The sequence below is a fragment of the Phaethon aethereus genome (genome assembly GCF_964289735.1).
Source record: "Phaethon aethereus genome assembly, chromosome: 2".
Lineage (NCBI taxonomy): Eukaryota > Metazoa > Chordata > Aves > Phaethontiformes > Phaethontidae > Phaethon > Phaethon aethereus.
Genome location: NC_138582.1, coordinates 93,593,376 through 93,612,947, shown reverse-complemented (window position 1 = coordinate 93,612,947; position 19,572 = coordinate 93,593,376). Strand labels below are relative to the sequence as shown.

General features: G+C 40.9%; 2 protein-coding genes across 2 annotated transcripts; both read right to left on the bottom strand.

Moving 5' to 3' along the window:
• Positions 1 to 308: 308 nt before the first annotated feature.
• Positions 309 to 6,334, bottom strand: LOC309417874 (serpin B6-like; the record flags this gene model as incomplete). The annotated part of the gene is made up of 6 exons (XM_082015449.1): positions 309 to 713; positions 1,682 to 1,849; positions 3,464 to 3,606; positions 3,845 to 3,962; positions 5,016 to 5,153; positions 6,167 to 6,334. 6 exons carry the CDS (start codon positions 6,332 to 6,334, stop codon positions 309 to 311), a joined length of 1,140 nt encoding a protein of 379 aa, XP_081871575.1.
• A 3,590-nt stretch (positions 6,335 to 9,924) lies between these two features.
• Positions 9,925 to 19,173, bottom strand: LOC309417878 (heterochromatin-associated protein MENT-like). Its single transcript, XM_082015459.1, has 7 exons — positions 19,003 to 19,173; positions 17,831 to 17,917; positions 16,133 to 16,270; positions 14,078 to 14,195; positions 13,394 to 13,536; positions 11,672 to 11,839; positions 9,925 to 10,379 (listed from the first exon to the last, which is right to left on the bottom strand). The coding sequence occupies exons 1-7, from the start codon at positions 19,168 to 19,170 to the stop codon at positions 9,978 to 9,980; spliced, it is 1,224 nt and encodes a 407-aa protein (XP_081871585.1). The 5' UTR covers positions 19,171 to 19,173; the 3' UTR covers positions 9,925 to 9,977.
• Between the last annotated feature and the right edge of the window lie 399 nt (positions 19,174 to 19,572).

Here is a 19,572-nt window from a genome sequence, read left to right as displayed (position 1 = left end):
CCATATGAAGTGAAGTGCATCAGGGACTACAGGACAGACGTTCGCTGAGCAAATGGGATGTTTCTTGTGTCAGCAAGAAGTTAAGAGGCCTCTGCACTCAGGTGCACAGGGCAAGAGAGTTGTTGTAAATGGCAGTTGCTGTGTATGTCTAAGTGGCTCTGTGATTCTATTCAAGCCCGAGATGAAGACCACAGAAGTGGATTTCAGGCACAGTTGAAAGACATCATTAGAGCAAACAAAGTAGTCCTATTCTAAAGAAACAGAATGTTACTGTGTAACGGCAGCTCTTCTACCAAGACATCTCCTTTTTAGGGAGAGCAAAATCTGCCACAGAACAAAATGGTGGAAGTTTTGTTGTGCCGGATGAAGAAGAGGAAGGGATGATCAGCAGTGAACTCTGGAACAATCATTGCACAGCGCAGCATCATCACCCCTGCCGTGGCAGCTGCTGCTTCAGTGCCTTCTTCATTGACTTCCACAAAAGACTTGTGAACTACTTCAGAGAGCACGAGCTCCTTGCCAGCTGAGATTCCTGAGAAGTCTGCCTTCCCCAAGTCAAATGCATCAGGCATTCCCATGCTACTCAGAAGAGGTTTCAGAGCATAATCTTCTTCCAGTTTAAATCTGGGTAAAGACACCACCACCTCTGTGCAGTCCATCATTTCAGGATTGATCCAATCTATCAGCTTCTCATATGTAAGTTCTCTTTCCAGCTAAAGAAAAGAGAAAAATTACATAATTAAAATGAGAGTCAGTTCTATACAGCCAAAAGTGGCATTACTGTGTTTACATAGTGCATAATAGCCATCTTTTTTCCAGGGTTTAGAGAGTCTGAAGCCACAAGTGCAAGTTATACTTCTCACTAGAGACTATGGCCCCTGCTGAGATCAATCCTGTGTGCTTTTCAGTAGACAGAGTAAGGATCAGTCCCTTCCACATAAAGTTTACTTTTATAAAAAGATGTTAGATTGGGGTGTGGGGTTTTTTTTTGGTGGGTTTGGGGTTTTTTTTTGTTTGGGTGTGGGGTTTTTTGGTGGTTTTTTTTTGTTTTGTTTTTACATTTTTACACATGGTAAGCAAAGGCACAGAAGAACGGATGACAAGGTCCCAAAGGAACTGGACATAGTTCTTATGTCTCTTAACCACAGGATCCTCCTTCAGGCTGACAAAAAAGTCTCCTCACAATGCCCTTTGCAGTCAGTGTTACAAAGCCATATTAAGTTCCTTCTCCAGAGTACGAAATAGCCAAAACTTGTATCATACCTCCACAACAGAGGAGGTTCTACACTTTCCTGTGAGCCTGTTTCCAGGTGATGGGCCAGAGACAACCTGCCAGCTGTTCAGAACAGAAGATCTATGGGACAAGCTATAGGACTAGCTCCCCCAGATCCCCTCTCGCCATATAAGATGCTCACCAGACTATGCCTTCACCATAACCTCTGCTCCTGAGGAGGGTCAGGTCTTCTTCCAGAGCCTCTGGCTAAGGGGGCATCACACAGCTTGACCGGCAGTGATACAAGGCACGTGAATCACTTTGGGGGCAGGGAGGTATGGGACATTTCAGCTGCTGTTGAGCACCAATGACATAATGGTTTTCAAATTGAACTGCAGGTCTGTATGCAATATCAAACTCTTCCCTGGAAATATACAGACCATCTTTGCATTTAGCTCAACAACTTACACTTTCCAAGCCAGTGGATTCATCCTGGATTGCATCAGGGAGCAGGATGATCATGCTGAGTTCATTACCCACATAAGGGAGCTCAAGGATTTTGGTCTGGAAGTCCCCAATATAGGTCATGTTAAATGTATCCTTCTTGAACATCATCTGTACAGGTTTGGTCTCTTTCTAAAAATAAAGAGATGTCAACAGTTAGTACTGAGCTAGTATGCTGGTCTCAAAATACAAAGCAGGCAGGGGCTTTTAGAATTTGACTTAAACAGAACTAAGCACAACACAGAGTACAGCCCCACCACTGTCTTTTGTAAAGCAAGAGGTAAGAAGTAAGGATCCCCGTGATTCCATTTTTAATTGCTTATGTGGAAATGCCTTAAAGGAAACTTACAGACAAAGAGGCAAGGACACAAATTTGCTCACTTAAGAACTAGTGACAAGCATTAAACAGAGCTGGTAAGAAACAGGACCTGTGTTCCTTGCTTTAAATGAATACAAAATAATTTTAATGTAGGTACTTTCAGTTTTAGTCCATGGGGCTCCAAGTGCTATAGTAAAGAGGAATTAAAATATTTTAAAATGCCAAGAAAGTGAGCGCATTATTTTGAATTTTTAAAAGTCACATGGATAGGAAGGAAAGATTTTTCTTCTTGGTTTCATTCTCTGCTATCTCCTTCCATTTTCACATGGGGCATCAGCTACTATTGTTTACATCATTATTTCCTCCTTTTCAGTTAAGAGTTTCACTGCTTTTTCCCTTACTTCATGAGATAACCATACAAAGTACATAGTTTTTGGGGTTTAAAATGAAGCCCATTGAAACAATGCCCACAGAGAATAAGGCAGAAATTATTTTGCAGCAGCAATGACACATGAAAAGGAAGGACAAGCAAAGAAAAGGCCACACAGCATGTGAAAATCATCCAGTAATTCATGAGAAGTGCAAGAGTCACAGAAAGAATGTCACAGGATCCTGGAAAGGCTCCTTGGATGTTAAAGTAAATCTTTGCTACTGGACAGCTTGTAAAATAACTAGCTTAAAACTTCAGGTTACACCTGGGATTTTCAATTGTTCATTTGAGCCTACTCACAGACTTCTGCAGCTTATTGGTACCTAGTCATTAGTAGAATGAAAATGCAAACTTAAGCCATTTAGTTTTACAAGAGTCATGCAGTTGTTTGCTTATCTAAAAGTGATCTCCTTGGGTAAGCCATGGCAGCATTCCTCAATCTTACACCTTAAAACTTTCTTCAATAGTTACCTGTATCCCAAAGACTCTGATATTAAAATAATAATTGACTGAAGAATACCTACATTCAGAAGTTTCTGCAAATGTAGAAATGCTCTTTTCTGCCTAGAACCTATAGGAACATTCCTTTTCTTAACCACACCAGTTTTATCCTAAAATAATCAAGTTCACTGACTTCTGTGAAATTGTTCACAATTCTCAAATAGACTGACAGCTTCACTCAACTGTTTTCTTCTCCTCAGTTCTCTACGTAGAGGGCTAACTCTCTCAAACAAACAAGGTTAAAGGAAAAGAGAAGAGACAGAATGAAAGAAATACTTAATTGTTATATTAAAGTTTCTAGTAATTATGTGAAACTTAACAGAAACTAAACAAAAAGTGTTTGTATTAAAAGGAGGGGTATAAAGAATTTCATACGCCTACCCTAGGTAACCCTGATTGAATGGTTTTATTTTTTTTTTCTTCCTTCAGAGTTAAATGTATTTATTTAGGATACTTCAGAGTAATAATATATTATCAGCATTTTAGCACATCATACCTTGTTGATTTGAAATGGCCTTTCTTCCGTTCTCTCTTTGTTAAACTGCTTTTCCCAGTTGCCTTTGAAATAGATGGCATTCACCAAGACAAGTCTGGTCAGTGAATCAAGAATCCCCTCCGACAATAGGTTCTGAATTTTACCTTTATGGTACACAGGAAAACACACACAATTTTTAAACAGTTTGGCATGTATCTAGTTATTATCTAATACAGTATCCACTCTGTAATTAATACACAATAGATCAGAGAATTATGTACCAAACAGAGCTTGAGCTCAGTGTTGTTTTTTTTTTAATTCACAATATTGTATCTTGAAATAGCTGTTTACCCAAGCCCTGGCTGCCATTAAATACAGTGGCACATTCTGCAAAACACTCACCTTCAGTCCTTTCCTCTACCCAGCCATTTATTTGTTTTCTGGAATCCTCCCAAGCATGCACGAAGTCAGTCTGTTCTAGTCCAGCATGGTACAATTTCTGACTCGACTCTATAAATGACTACATGGACATTCAGAACAGCTTTTCAGCAATATATTTTACTCTCATTCAGCCAGAGATGATTCTTAAATACACCAAGAAAATCTGCCCGCTCACCTCCCCCAGCTTCATACAGAGCCACTGAAGTTTTGTCTGACAGTATTAAGTGTTAGACACCTATTTGAACTAGGACTTGTCCACTCTATGTTACTAAGTCAAATGGCTTGTTTACTATGCTAGAAAGTTCTACATAATTGAGAAATTACATGGCTAGTTTGTGGGTTGTTTTTTTCTTCAGTGAGAGAACTTACGATTTTTGTAAGCTTCTCTATACATAAATTCTCCTGTTAAACCTCCCAGACTAATAGAAAATTTTTACTTCAAAGGGGAAACATTCTTCTTCGAGATTAAAAACATACCTCTCTGCTTTAATATAAGTATTACACAGATGCAAAGTTTTACAGTACAATCCATGTAATTTTTATCTACTGGACAAATGAAACACTAGCATTCTTCATAAAAAGAATCACTGTAAATCACTCCCAGGGAAAAAAATAAAAGCCTTACATCTTCTTGCTTATAGGGAAGCATCTAAAGGAACATGTATAACACAATACTATTATTCTTATTAAGATTTTCCTTATCAGAAGATCTAAAGGAGTCAAACGTAATCCTCTCAGTATGTTCTCTCAATGACTTGCATAACAGAAACACTACAAAATACTGCCCATGCTGAAGAGAAGTAACAATTCTTATCATATTTACACACAGTCAAGGGAAAAGAGATACACCATTTGTGCTACAGCCCAAAGTATGAATGGATCATGGAATCCTGAAAATTTAGTCTCTGATAAATTTTATAGTGCTTTGCACCAGTTGTGCATTCAGATCACAGGCTATCTAAAAGGAGCTTCTCCACCAAGTTCAGTTACCAGGCTTTGGCACAATCTATCACATGATATCACAGCCTAGAAAATCTGTGAAGTAAAACCCAAAGCCTGCCTTTGGCCTCCAAAAGAAATAGGTAGCAAGTACATTATGCTAAAAAATGCCACAAATTTAATGGTTACTTACCGACAGAAACTCAAATGTCTTTTCTCCATAAAGTCGGTTAGCAGTTCTCAGTATGTATTTGGTATTTGGATCATTAATTTCAGAGAGAAGTGATTGATACCCATTATGAGCATCCTTGGCTTTGTTCAGAGAAAGCACCTGTAGAGACAGACATCGTCAGCAGAGTCCATGCCTTCTCTGAACACACTGCTTCACTGCAATTTTTTTTTGTTTAAAATGACTTTTTGTTTCAAGTCACAGTTCTTAAACCCAAAACATTTTTCATCACACCTCCCATCTGGAGCTTATCATGCATGTCACATATGATGCACCCAGCCAGATGTTGTACAAGTAATAAATTGGGGTGCAGAAGTTTAGTTTCCTTCACTCAAGCCAAGCATTAGAGAATAACAGAATAGTTGACATTGAAGGGACCTCTGGATGTCATCTGGTACAATCCCCCTGCTCAAGCAGGGCTACCTACAGCTGGTAGCGCGGGACTATGACAATATGGATTTTGAATATCTCAAAGTATGGCGATAATATAATTTGGGAGAAACTTGTATAGATTTAAAAGAAAACAAAATATGTGTTTATACTCTTCTTCAACTTCATGAGAGAGGCAAGCATAATAACAAAGATTATGATTATGAATTTAATACTGTCAATTGCGTATGTAAAAAATATACCAAGTGGTATTTGCCACCTGACCAAGTTTAAAAAAAATTAAACCATGGTGCAGCTTGGCTTATGCATACAGGGTGGATTTTTAATTTTTTTTTTTTTAATGTGTCTGGCTACATTTTCAAAACATGTATAGTCTGATATTAAGCCTAGAGAAGATAGAAGAAAATATTTTATGTAGCGAGATGGTCAAACCTACAAAATAAATCCTAGGTACCTTTTAATGACATGTTGAAGGAAGACCTCGCCGTCTCAAAAAAACAGAAACACAAAACCCACACGCAAGAAAAAACAGGAGTCTCAATTTCATACTGAAGGAAGCTCCCCTATAAAAACAGCTATTGTTTACATACATCCCAAAGGAAGACCTCTGCTCTCTGAGACCAGAATGACAATAATAGTTTAGCATAAGTGCAGGTCACAGACCTAACACAGATTTGTTGTTCATATGGTCCCAAATTCAATACACTAAGTTTACTTAGACTTACCTTTGCTATTTGGGCTTCGGTGTTACCTTTTGAACCCAGCAAAATCATAGACAAAGCAGAAGAAATACTAAAAGGAGAAAAGAATAGATTCTGCCTGCTTTTGTCCTCACACAGCTTTCTTAGGAGTTCGAGTGCAAAAGTGGTATTTGCTGCACAGAGGCTATCCATGGTTCAGAGGCTGGGAGATAAAACACAAAACAAGAACGGCTCACATTTATTTGAATACAAAGTTATTTCTTTTACATTTCCCAGTATGAACTATTCAACAATAAGGCTGAAAAATTATCAACTCTCTGAAAAACTGAATTGGTGGGACAAGCACCTTACATCCCATACTAGGCACTTGAGTTATTTTACGTATTTATTGTTTGCTTTTCTATTTCAATCCCATACCTGTAACAGAGACAGCAATTCCCACTGGTGTCATTAGACTCTTCACTGGATAATATTACACCTTTTGAGATTATACAACAGTATTTTGTTTAGGATTTATTAAAAGAAATCTCTTTTGACTTCAAAGACAATTATTTGCCTTTATAGCGAAACCAGAACAAAAAGTTAGGCATCAGAATGGCAGAATTATAAACTCTTACCTTCTCCAAGTCTAGATATCTTCAGTATTACCTTCAGCTTACTTGTACGTGTACACGCTGTGTTTTAAGCCTAACAGTCAGTCTGGTAGAAGTCAGCAGAATGACTTGTCCTACGAGATTAAAAAAGAAAAAAGTTATTTGGTCAGCATGACAGCTGACTAATTTCCTGGTGTAGTACAAAAAAAAACCAAAGTCCATTTTAGTTCCATTTTATTGCCTACAACACGGAAACACACACAATAAAAAAACCTTCTTAAACATAACTTTATGGTACATGCATCTTTCAACATGTGAAGCTTGATGCCTTGTCATACTGTACATATACCAGCTGTGTGGCTAGTTAGAATCATAGAATAGTTTGGGTTGAAATGGACCTTTAAAGGTCATCTAGTCCAATCCCCCTGCACTGAGCAGGGACATTTCAACTAGATCAGGTTGCTCAGAGTCCCGTCCAACCTGGTCTTCAATGTTTCCAGGGACTGAGCATCTACCACCTCTCCTGGCAACCTATTGCAGTGTTTGATGTTCTCCAATTCTGTCTGAAACAAGTAACTTAATTTCCTGTACTTCATAGTGTTAAGTATGAGGCACTTAGTATTTTCAGGTCATGTTGGCTACAATGAAGACCAGAATTTTCCTACTATCCTGATACCTATTAGATTGCTAGGAATAAGATTTTTTTGACCTTGAGGTGAAGATGCCCAGGAATAGTGACAGCAGCAAAGAGTATTATCTAGAAAGTTTCTGTAGGGCTTCCATGACAGACAACAATTTACAGACAAAAGGACCCTGCTCACACTATTTGCCTACCTGAAAATCAGTGCATTTAACTAAATTGTAATATTTCAACAACTGGGACACAAGGCTACGAGTTTTATCTCTGTAGTTATCCATGCTTTCTCTGCAGCTCATGAATAGCAATGTAACTACTGATACCCTTCTCATCAGAGTTGTTTTGGAGACTACACAGAACTACTGCATTTTAGGGAGCAAAAAACATATGATACAAGCATGTATTTGTCAGTCGATTGTAAACTGTTTGCTGCAAAACCCTCAGTGATCAGAGGGTTTGCCTACAGCAACTCAATTCTCACTCTGGTCTCCCCATGGGCTCTGCAGGTCAGTGGCGAGGCACTCATGCGGAGCTTTCTGGATGCCCTGACGCTGTGTGTTCCTACCACTATGAATCCAAAGCATATATTCTCAGCAGTCGACACCTGTGCTTTAGAACAGTCTTTATGGACACAAAGGCTGTATCTAGATAAACAGCAGCAACACACTGCAGCATCTTTCCCAATTACCAGTTTTGCCATGGGGGAACCTGGCAGAGTACAACTGCCCTCCATCCCAAGAGACACATCCCACCAAGACTAGGACACGGATTAGTGCCTGGTATATGTGGATGCCTCCTCACCTTGCCTCAGAGGAGTCACAAACTGACTATGGCAAACACAGCCAGAGAGGGAACTCAGGGTGATGAGCATCAGGCAGTGTCCATCTCCACAGAGGAAGCTGCATCTGCAGCAGAGAAGTCCCTCTTCTCATCCCCTGAATCAAAACATGCTTTCTTAAGGGAAAGGATTTAGGCTTTGGAGAGTTGGAAATGATGTTAAAACGCTTGTAGTGTAAGATCTCCGGCAGCTCCAGATAACGGCTCCCAGCTTTGCACCTCTCCAGGGGCAGGTGGCAGGACACAGGGGATGACAGAGCCCCAAAAATCTGACGCTGTCCCAGTACGCTCACACACAAGAAGCCAGGGGTTTGGCACTCGCCAGGGCGTGGGCTGGGGAATAGGAAGGGGCAAAAAGACCCTCCTCTGCCGCCGCACTGGCCTTGGCACCATGAAACACATTAAAATTCAGCATTTCCGCGGTACCCCCATCACTCCTACACATAAAAAGCATTCCCTACATACTGCTACGACGCCAGCAGACAAGAAGCAGAAACCACGTCACGAAAGAGTTAATAAAAGCAACGCCATACAGCCTCTGTGTCTTTAAAAAAAAAAAACAAAACCACAATACAAGCGCAAACTTCCCGGAGGAAACGACATCTGCAGGCCAGCGGAGCCGCCGCACTCACCCCAGGGGCGCCGCGCTCCCCTCCTCCCTGGGCCCTTCCCTTTCCCCGGAAGGGTTGCCGAGCTGGGGGAAAGGGCGGGGGCTCAGCTCCCCCCCAGCTGCGACCCGGCCTTTACCCAGCGGCTGCAGCGCTTCCCCTCCGCAGCAGCCAACGGCCATTTGGCTGTCACGGCGGGGATGCGCCGTCGCCGCCCGCCTCTCTCCCACCCCCTGGACAAAATGGCCGCCGCCTACCACCACTGCGGAGGTATCTAGCGGTTCCCTTCACTCCCTCTCTTACATATCCGCGTGTCGCGCATTGCTACAGCCGGCGATTGTCCACCTCTGCCTCCCTCTCGTGGCAGAGCTGACAGAAAACACCACCAGTCCATGACAATCTACTTATTTATTTATTTACTTATTTATGTTTGAAGCAGGGGTCGTTTAGACCAAAAGTGATGTGTTGCCATAGCCAGAGACTATACGTGCCCCTTCTCACATACCCGCGGGTCTGAGTGAGAAAATAGCTTTCACAGAGGCGTTATTTTTAAATTTTTTTTAAGGAGTTATTAGAGTAACATGTGAAGCCAATTGAGGTGAAATTGGGAGCTGATTGAAGCCTTACAGCTGGGATGTGGAAGGCAGCCAAGGGAATGGCCGCAGGCCTTGGGTGGGGAGAGCTTGCCACCATTTGTAATGCAAGGACCTAATCAAGGGCTAAACAGGAGAAGGGTCTAACTGCTGTGGTGTGGGAGCAAGTGCTAAGACCACATCTGAATCAGGGGCCCTAGTCATGAGGGTGAAGAAAGGGCCTCTGTTAGTATATATTTGTACACATCACTGTGAAAGTCAGTGCTAGAAATGCCATAGCTAATAGTGGTTAGGGGACAGAGCTACCCTTGATAGCCTGGTCTGAATGGCAACAAGGATTGTTCTGTGGTTGCAAGCCATTGTGGACTCCCCACTGCCATGGTTGTCCTTTGGGGTAGGAGACAAACACAGGGGGAGCTGGTCCTCAGGCCCTGGGCTGTGTGGTCTGATGGAGAAAGGGTTCAGGTCCTACTCCCCCCAGTTGTAGCAGGAGTTTCAGGTTTCTGTATTTGCCTCTGAGCTAGCAAGTGAGTGTCTCCTGCTCTTCAGGGCAAGGAGTAACTCTGACTAGGGTGAGCAGAGTCTGCCAAAGAAGAGGATGGTTTGGGATTTGCTGTGTTTAATGAAGAAGAGGAAAGGGTGGTCAGCTTTAAAAGTCATTGTTGGTGCTTTTGATCTCAGTACTAGGACACCTGTGGCAGCTGCTGCCTCAGTACCTTCTTCGCTGACTTCCACAAAAGCTTTGTGAATAATTTTTGAGATGAGAAGATCCTTCTTAGCTGACATCCCTGTGAAATCAGCCTGAACAGGGTCAAAAGCATTTTGTATCCCCATGCTGGTCAAAGTGGATTTAAGGTCATAATTCTCTTCCAGCTTCAACTTGGGCAGGTACAGATCAACTTCAGCTTTCATCATGCTGGCTGATTTGGTCCATTCATCCAGTTTCTCATAGGTCAGCTCTCTTTCAACCTGGAATGAGTGACATCAGACTGTCAGTGACTTAAACTCTGTTTCCTTAAAGGTTCTGAGGTATAGGCCTGCACTGTTAGACTAGTTAATGATTTTTTTTCTGGTGTGAAGAATATTGCTTTTTTGCAATGTATGACTCGGAATGATATTGATAGGCACTTGCTGTGTGTGTATACGGATGACTTTTCTCTTAGTAGTGGTAAATAAGTGGAATGGATGAGACCTCAGGTACAGATTAAAAAATGCTTGCCCTGATCTGTTTAGAATCTGAAACTGATCCTGGCATGGTCATAAGTGGCTGTTGATACTTTCTGGGTCAGAGTAGTCAGCACTTACTTTGAGAAACCTGTCCTGTTTTCAGCCAGGATAGAGTTGGTTTTCTTCACAGAAGCTAGTGTGAGGCTGTGTTTTGGATTTGGGATGAGAAAATGTTGATAACGAGCTGATGTTTTGAGCTGTTGCTAAGCAGTCAAGAACAGTCCAGCTTCTCGTGCTGGCTTGCCAGCAAGAAAGCTGGGGGTGCACGGGAAGCTGGGAGGGGACACAGCCAGGACAGCTGACCCAGGCTGGCCAAAGAGATATTCCCTACCATACAACATCATGCCCAGTACATAAACTGGAGTTAGCCAGGGGGCAGGAATCACTGCTCAGGGACGGGCTATCAATCACTGGGTGGTGAGCAATTGCTGTATTGGGCATCACTTGTTCTTGTACATTCTTTTGTCGGTAGTATTATTGTTGTTTCCTTCTCTCTTGCTGTCCTATTAAACTGTTTTTATCTCAACTCATGAGTTTTTTCCCAATTCTCTCCCCTGTCCCACTGGGGGAAGGGTGAGTGAGCGAGCGGCTGTGTGGTGCTTAGTTGCCGGCTGGGGCTAAACCACAACAAAACCTTACCACAAAAATATCAGGTGCACATCCAGACTTCAAATCACATAAAAATGAATTAATACAGCCCTCAGAAGAAGATAACTCTAGAGCATGGTGATTCAGATTTGGTCATTGCTTTTCTTGTGCTATTCTAGCAATAGAAAAAGGGGCACAAAACTGGCTAAGACAATTGCATGGACATACTTTTTAGGCATATCCCTAAGTAAAATAATACATTTGCAATGTTGTCGGATGCCCTGAATCCTAAGCTGAGAAATCATGGTGTTATAGAACATGAAACAAAGTATACACACATCAGAACCTATTCTACTGTGATTTTGAAACTCATTCTTCCTCACTGTTTTCATCTGTTTCTGTTACTGTCTCATAGCGTATGTCATGGAACAGTAGGTCAGTTTTACCAGCTCCAGACCAGTAGTGTTATCACTGATGTCATCTGGTAGGAGAACGAACATGCTGAGTTCATTTTCCACATATGGCAGCTCAATGATTTTGAATTTCATGGTTGGTTCATGTAGTATCAAAAATGTATCTCTCAGAAACATCATCTGTACTGGTTTAGTCTTGGTCTGTGAAAAAAATCAGACATAAAAAATAATGTTACTTCATTCCTTAAAATGGATGATAAAGATTACTTGCTTCATTGAACTGAAAGCAAAAATTTGGAAACAAGTACAAAACTCAGCAGCATTTGCATACTCAGTACCCTTTCCTTTGGACAGTATCACATACACCCCATTTTCATAGAATCATTTAAGTTGGAACTTACCTTTAAGATCACCGAGTCCACCACTAAACCATGTCCCTAAGTGCCACATCTATACATCTTTTAAATACCTCCAAGGATGGTGACTCAACCACTTCCCTGGGCAGCCTGTTCCAGTGCTTGGTGAAAGTGCTTTTGGTGAAAGAATGACTTTTCAAAGTCATTGGGATCTTCACAAAAAATCGTCATAGACACATACGGTATCTACCTGCTACCTGAATCACATGTAGTGTATTTCTCAATTTAAAACAAAGAAGTTAGCTTTGATAAGCAAGTAACTACTGCAACTGTTTCATGTTTTCTCCCAAATATTTTTAGAGCGAGGACCTTGACTGGGGGGAAAAAAGTTGGCTTTCTTCCCCAGGATGCCATAAACCCTTTTGCCTGTTTTATACTTCCAGGCAATACTGATTGTTTCACTTTGCCTCTGAACCATATTTTCTGTGACCTGTGCTGGCTTTTCCTCTTCCCCAAACCATAGAGGACTGGATTACCAAATGAAATTGGATTACCCAACAGCCTTCTGAACTCCTATGCTGTATTACGTTCACAGAGCTTTTACTAATATGTCCACTATCCTTTACATGTGAGTTACATTTGAGTGCAAGAGTTTATATGTTTGTAGGCTTCATATCAGGTACCCTGTAAATTAAACCCTCTCTGTGCACCAGTATTTTGGGTTTATGTGGCAAGGTTTTGGTAGCGGGAGGGCTAGAGGGATGAGTTCTGTGAGGAGAAGCTGCCCCCATGTCAGGCAGAGCCAGTTCCAGCCAGCTCCAAGATCAACCTGTCACTGGTGAAAGCTGAGCCAGTCAGTGATGTTGGTAGCACCTCTCTGGTAACATATTTAAGAGAGGGTAAAAACTGCTGCACAACAGCAGCTGGGAGAGAGGAGTGAGAAAATGAAAATTCCCTCTGAGGTTTTACGGTGCGTGAGGAAAGAACAGTTGGTTCAGTTTTCTTGAACTCGGAGTATAGACTGTGTCTCAGAAGCAGAAGAGAGACATAGGCGTGTAAGCATTGCTCTCGAAAGCAACTCGGTCCCTTTTGAAAATGGGACTTTGGTCCTTACGGAAATTTCCTCTTGTCCTTAAGCTACTTAACCACGATGTTCCCAAGTGTTTTGATACTAAGAGCTATTAATTAAAGTGAAAATCATATTCTCATGGATATGTGTAAGTAAGGTAACGCTGACTTATTTTCACAATTGGTGTTCTCAGTGAGTTTATACGATGTGCCTAGCTATGAGTAGTGTTGCAGTGGCATACAAAATGCAGGTGAAATATTTAGAGGTTTTTTGCTCTTCAGTAATAGACATATTGACATGTGATAACAGGCATACAGACAGGGAATTTACCTTGCTCACTCTGAAAGGCATCTCAGAAGTATTTTTCTCCAGAAATTTCTTATCCCAATTTCCTTTGAAATAAATGGCATTTACTAAGACCAATACAGTGTGAGAATTGAGAGATCCTGCAGGCAGCAGATCCTGGATTTTCCCTTCAAAATCAGACAAATAGGACTGTTATTCCAGCGTGACTGTGTAACTCACCAATTTTAATTGTGCCTTCTTTGTGCCTATCTATCTAGAAAAAATGTTTGCATTTGGGATATTTTTTTACTGTACATTTTTCATGGTAAAATATATATGATAAATATGGTAATGGTGATTTACCATGATATATATGGTAAAAATGGCTTCTGAGTTAGCTCTATTTTTTTTAATATATTTATTGCAATTTTGGTAATAAAACCCTCACTAATAAGAATGGAGCCACTCAGTATCTACCTGTGCCTCCCTCTTAACAGAAATAATTAAAAACAGGCTACAGCTTGAAGAATCAAGGGAAGGACCTTGCAAGGAGCAGCAGTTGGGTTTGGAGAGGGGCATTCTTCAAGCCATTTAACTGCATTTTTCTCATCACCTCCCCTAAGTTTCTGTCTTTTGTGGATCCTTGGCTGCAAGAGCAATAAATGTGGATGTGGAAATACAAATGATTTGAAAGTGAGAGAAGAAAAAAGCCATGAGAGTGGTACTTACTCTCAGTTTCATTTTCAACCCATGAATTGATCAGTGTTCTGGCTTGTTCTGCAGCTGTTTTAAAGTCTACAGCTTGTGGCTTTGCATTGTAATAGCTTGTAATGAGCTGTAAGTATTTCTGAAAGATAGAATTGTAAAATGTATGCTTATTTAGTTAAATTTAAGTTATGAAAATGTTAGAAATAATCACTTCAGCAGATTATACAATCTGCTAATACATAACTGAAGAAAATATAATTTGTTTGAAATGGGATAACCCTTAAAATAAGGTCTGATACATTCTGTGCTAACTATTAAGGACAGATCAAACTTCAGCCTCAAGGAAACTGATACTTCATATTTTTGTGTTTGAAATCCAAATTGCAAATTTGTAATTTTGAAATATCCCATGAAACAAACATTCTTCACATTCTTTTCAGTTTCTCAACATGACATTTTATATCTTTTAAATACTTTTTTCCTGCTTTATGATGTAGACTTCAGTACAAGAGGGAAGAATAGTATCATATGAAGTTGAAACAAGGCTTTTAGTTTGCTTCACAGGCGAGGAACCTGCCAAGAGTTTGTAAGGACAATAGAGGATCATGTATAAAACGAATGTTTGGGTAGAATAAAGTAATGTAGAAAAGCAGAATTAACATTTGCATTGCTGTCTGCTGTGAAACAGTTTGTAGAAATTCTCTAGATTCTCTGTAAAGTATAGGTAGAGATTATGGAGAAAATGAGCAATAAGCATTCAGAAGGACAAATTACTAATTACTCAGGAGATCAAAACAAACTCCAAGATCAAAGAACAGTAATCTCATTTAAAACCACCTTCCAAGAAACTGTAAGATGATTAATACAACGTCAGTTTTTAAAAAGATTTCAAAGATACAGGTAATTACAAACTCATGAGTCTGTACGGGGCAAATGAGTAGAATAGGTCTAGTGGGCGTGTGGATAAACATGACATGTTGGAGGAGCGTCAACAGCATTTTGTAATAGGGATTCCTAAATCACAAATCTGTTGGAGTTTTTTGAAGGTGTCAGGAAGTGTGTGAGTAAGAAGGTTGAGCCATTACAGTCTATTTGGATTACCGACAGGCATTTCGTAAGACTTCTCAACAAAGGCTGAGCATCCATGGGACTACAGGGGTACATCTTGTTTGTATAAACAACTGGAAACCAAGAGTAGGAGGAAATAGTGTTCGCAGTGAAGGGTTGTTACTCGTGGACTATCACAGGGATATGTGCTGGGATCTGTGCTAAAATATTTATTCTATAAAATACATGTCTAAATATTTACATTAAAATACATATATGAAAACATTTATAAACGATCCAGTGAAGGGTACACTACAGAAAGTGATTATTACTGTTCAGGAATGAGATGTTAAAGCTATAATGGACAGCTGCATGAAAAAAGTCTGCCCATTAGTGGCCAAAGAGGCAAACACAATTTTAAGAGTTACCGGGAAAGGAGTAGGGAACAAGAGAAAGAATATTAGAATTCCACTGTGTAAAGCTATGGTGTGCCCATTGTTTGAGTTCTATGCAGCTCTGGCCTCCCCAGTCTCAGAAATGCTAGAGTATAAAAGATAGAGACAGGGGACGAGGATGACCAGAGATATGGAGAAGTGTCCTTTAGAGAAAAAAACAAACCAATAATGATGCCAACAGGTAGCAGGCTCAAAAAACACAGGCGCTTCCGACAGTGTAGTTCAGTTGTGGAACTCCTGGTCCTGAGGCTTGGTAAATTCAAAGGGCAAGTCTGCAAATTCATGAAAAATGGCTCATCAAGGTCTATTAAGTAGACATGTCCTCTGGTTCAGGAAGTTCCTGAGCTGCAGATAGCTTGGCGACCAGAGCAGATTCTGGAGAAGCATCACTACACAGCGTGTCTTGTTCCCATACATTTCCTCTTGTGCCTCGTGTCTGTGGAGGGCTAGCCCTATGTGGCTGTCCTTATGTTCTCACTGAAACCACAGTACTATCATTTGGAAAATTTTTATCATCTCTGTTGACAACCCCTCTTAATGTCAAAATATTCTTAAGTTAAAATGTTCAACTCACAGGCAGTAACGGATAAGTCTTTTCCTCATATAGTCGGTTGGCACTCTTCAGCAAGTAGGTGCTTCTGGGCTTGTTTATGACAGCCAGGAGGTCTTTGAAGCCAGAGTGGATGTTTTCAGCTTGCTTGTGCTCAGGATCCTTGGAAAGAGACACCAATGAATATGGAATATTTTTTTCTGTCTCTTGCACCTGCTGTGGTAATTTAAAATGTCCAGGTTGTTTGAATTAAAAAGCAATTTCAGGGGATGGAGCTCTTTTTTGAGTATGTTGCATGTTTGCAGCACTATGTATAACGGGACAAATTGTTTTCTGTCTGTAGGGTGATGATCTGTTTCTAGAGTGCTGTGTAGGCCTTTGAGGACATCAGCTGATGGTGCATGAGGCAGCTGAATCTCCTCTTTTCAGTCATGGTCAGGCCTAATTTTCAGTGTCACAAGGCAGCCTTGCTGCTTTTGAGGACATGCTCTGACAGACACTAATGTCAGGGCATGGATTTGCCAGCTACTCAGACTGTCTTTGTTTCACACGAATTTTGCTGTTGTTGTTTGGATTTTGGAGGGAGCCTGTCCTGGATGTCAGTTGTTGATGGTTTTAGGGAGCATGAGCTTGCTTGCCAGCTGTTGCTTCACTAATAACAGGAGTAAGCTGCGATCTGTCAGCTGCTCCCCTCCAGCTGCTTGGGTGCAGTCTCCTCCTCCATGGCATATACCATGCCCTGCATGTGAGACACTGAGAGTCTGTGCCACTGATTCATGGTGGCTTGCCATAAGGTTGGTCAGGTGGCATTCCTTGCTCTGGTCTTTTCTCACTCATGCTGAGACACCTGGGAAAGAATTGGTAGCCATAGGACACAGGATAGGAGAGGCTGGGTTTTGCAATGGGACAGGAACAGACTGATGAGGTAATGGAGGGAAATGCCTGAAGGACCACATTAGGCAGACTTCGCTACAACTCAGAAAGTCAGTGAGTTGCTAAAATGAATGTGAATGTAATGATTCATCTTGAAGATTCATCCCCCACCACCTAGGGAGAGAATGATATAACTTCCTCTCCACTTTTATTTCCAGTTTATCTAATTTAGTTTCTTTGAGCTTTCTTTTAGTTTCCGTGATAAAGAAACATGGCTTGTTTGAGTTTACAAGCCTTTTGGTGCTTAATGCTTTGATGAAAAATATCTGGGCAGTTACTTCTGGTGGCAGGTCTCTGGGGAGCTGATGAACAAGGGTGAATCAGCATGCATTAGCTTAAAGGGGAATTTTGTTTGCCTGATATGTCCATGCATGACAAAGGTGGAAGGGAGTTTATTGGGTAGGGCTGGAGTCAGGTGTGAATGCAGTAGTTGTTTTTCACTACAGAAAAAAACCCAAAACTGAAGCTGTAAGAAGTAGAACTGTCCTAAGCATGTTAGGGCAATAGATTTGTTGATATTACCTTAGACCAGCTCAAACCAAGTAACACAGTATTAGGGCCAATCAAAATGCAGTTAGTGTCTCAGTTCTGGTTTTGAAGGCCTGAGTTCATGAGTTTTATGGTAACATTGTCTGCTTGTTCGCTTTTTCTATATATAGTTCTTACTGAAGTGAGAGAGTAGACAGAGACTGAAGACAAGCAAATGTTAGAAGGTGAAAGCAGTAGTTGTGGTGAACCATCCCTTTCTCAGAGATTTTTTTTCTCTGAGTCTTTTGTTGTAATAAATACCATCTTTCTTTTCTTTGGTCTCCCCAGAGAAGGCCTTGTTGTCTCAGATGAGCCTTCTTTTCCTGCAGTCTGGTTAAAATGAAGAACCTGTGATGATAATAAATGTTCATAAAGACAGCTTGTTTTTGGAAGATAAATGTGCCCAAGGGTTATGTAATTATCTTCGTTTTCTGTGGTAATTCACCAGTCATGCCCAATGACAATTAGTCTACTAAAAGTTACTGAGGACAAGACCTTACTCTTGATTTAGGCTTTATAACAGTATCATTATTATATAGATTTTAGTCACCTTTACTGCTTAATAATAGTTCAATATTGTGGCTCAAATATGAATTTATTCAGATAAATGGTCAGCTCATGCTTGGCTACATGGAATTTATTTTCAGATCATGACCAAGCACAACAAAGAGCATAGTGCACTTCAGAGTCTTACTACTGAGACAGAAATGTAAAATTCTACATTGAACATGTTTACGTAAATGCATATAGCCTAAAAGAGTACAAGACTGAAAAGTTTTGCTAAAGCTGGCATACATGAAATCATATTTTCAGTACTAGTATGTCTCCATTATTCTTGGGAGGATTACCTTATTTATGGACTATGTCACAAGCAAAGGTATTTGTACTGCTCCTGTGCAGCCCAGCACAAGTTGAGGAGAGCTTACTGACTTTGGTATGCAGTATGAGAAAGCGGATACACTGCTTCCAGAACCAGCTGGGGTCTAGAAGCAGTGATTTTCTCTCTGCGCACTCCTTTTTGTACATTATCTTAGCTCCATTTTTTCGCTAACAAAACTGTCTCTTTATTACTATTTGAGCACTATATCAGGTGAATTATTCTGTTCAAAAGGCAGTTAAAATGGAAGGTAGAGTTCTGAGGAAGACCAGCAGTAGTCTCTAAAGTCAATAACTTCCCTCTGGCAGACAACTCGCAGTGCTCTGGGAACTGTAAGTGTAAGCTAGAGGCAGGGGTAGTACAGAGCTGGGAGATCTTGGCAAATAAAGTGGAAGAACAGTGACCTGCAGGACTGCTGGGCTATTTCCTGTACCTACCATTATGGTAGGTCACTGTTCTCCCACGTTGTTCCCTTCTGTTCCCCATAGGCAGAAGAATAATGCAATTTATGTAGGAACCACCTCTAAGGTGATATACTGCTAATTTCAGAGCTTACCTCAGCCATCTGGGTTGCAGTGTCACCTTTTGCACCTAGGTAGACCATGGCGAGAGCAGTTGCAATACTCCAAGGAGAAAAGAAAATGTTTTGGCCTTTGGAAGTTTCATTCAGCTTTTTGTAAAGGTCCAGAGTAAAGCTGTTGGTTGACACTGAGAGAGACTCCATTGGTACAGCCCGAGACAAATGAGGGTCAGAGAGAGGTGATGACTTCTTCTTCACTTCTTTTAAAAAATATGAAGCTGCTAGTGGGAGATTGCCTGCAGCCTCTCAAATGCAGTGTGGGGTTGTCCCTGTAATGGGTAAAATACGGCACAGAGACCAAGCACAGTCAGCTATTAGGTCTGTTTTTAAGACCTGCATTATTTCTCCCTTCCCCATCACTCCTCAATGTTCTCAGCTTTTTTATTATTCTTCATCAGATGAGCAAGATTTTGTCTAGAAATGGTTTCACTGACCAGACTTGTTTAAAAAACACATTTGCTTAAGCTTCATAGCATTATTCTTCTATTCTGAGGGAGTGAAACAGAACCATTTCTCACTGTGCTGATTTGAGCATTCTTCTATTTC

Bases quoted from the DNA above. Each gene is read 5' to 3' on its own strand.
- LOC309417878 (XM_082015459.1), bottom strand. From the start codon at position 19,170: ATGGAGTCTCTCTCAGTGTCAACCAACAGCTTTACTCTGGACCTTTAC. The intron at 16,271-17,830 runs GTATTTATTACA...TCTCTTTCCAAG, and splicing joins GACCAAAGAAAAGAAAGATG to GATCCTGAGCACAAGCAAGC. The intron at 13,537-14,077 runs GTAAGTACCACT...CTGATTTTGAAG, and splicing joins GGTTGAAAATGAAACTGAGA to GGAAAATCCAGGATCTGCTG.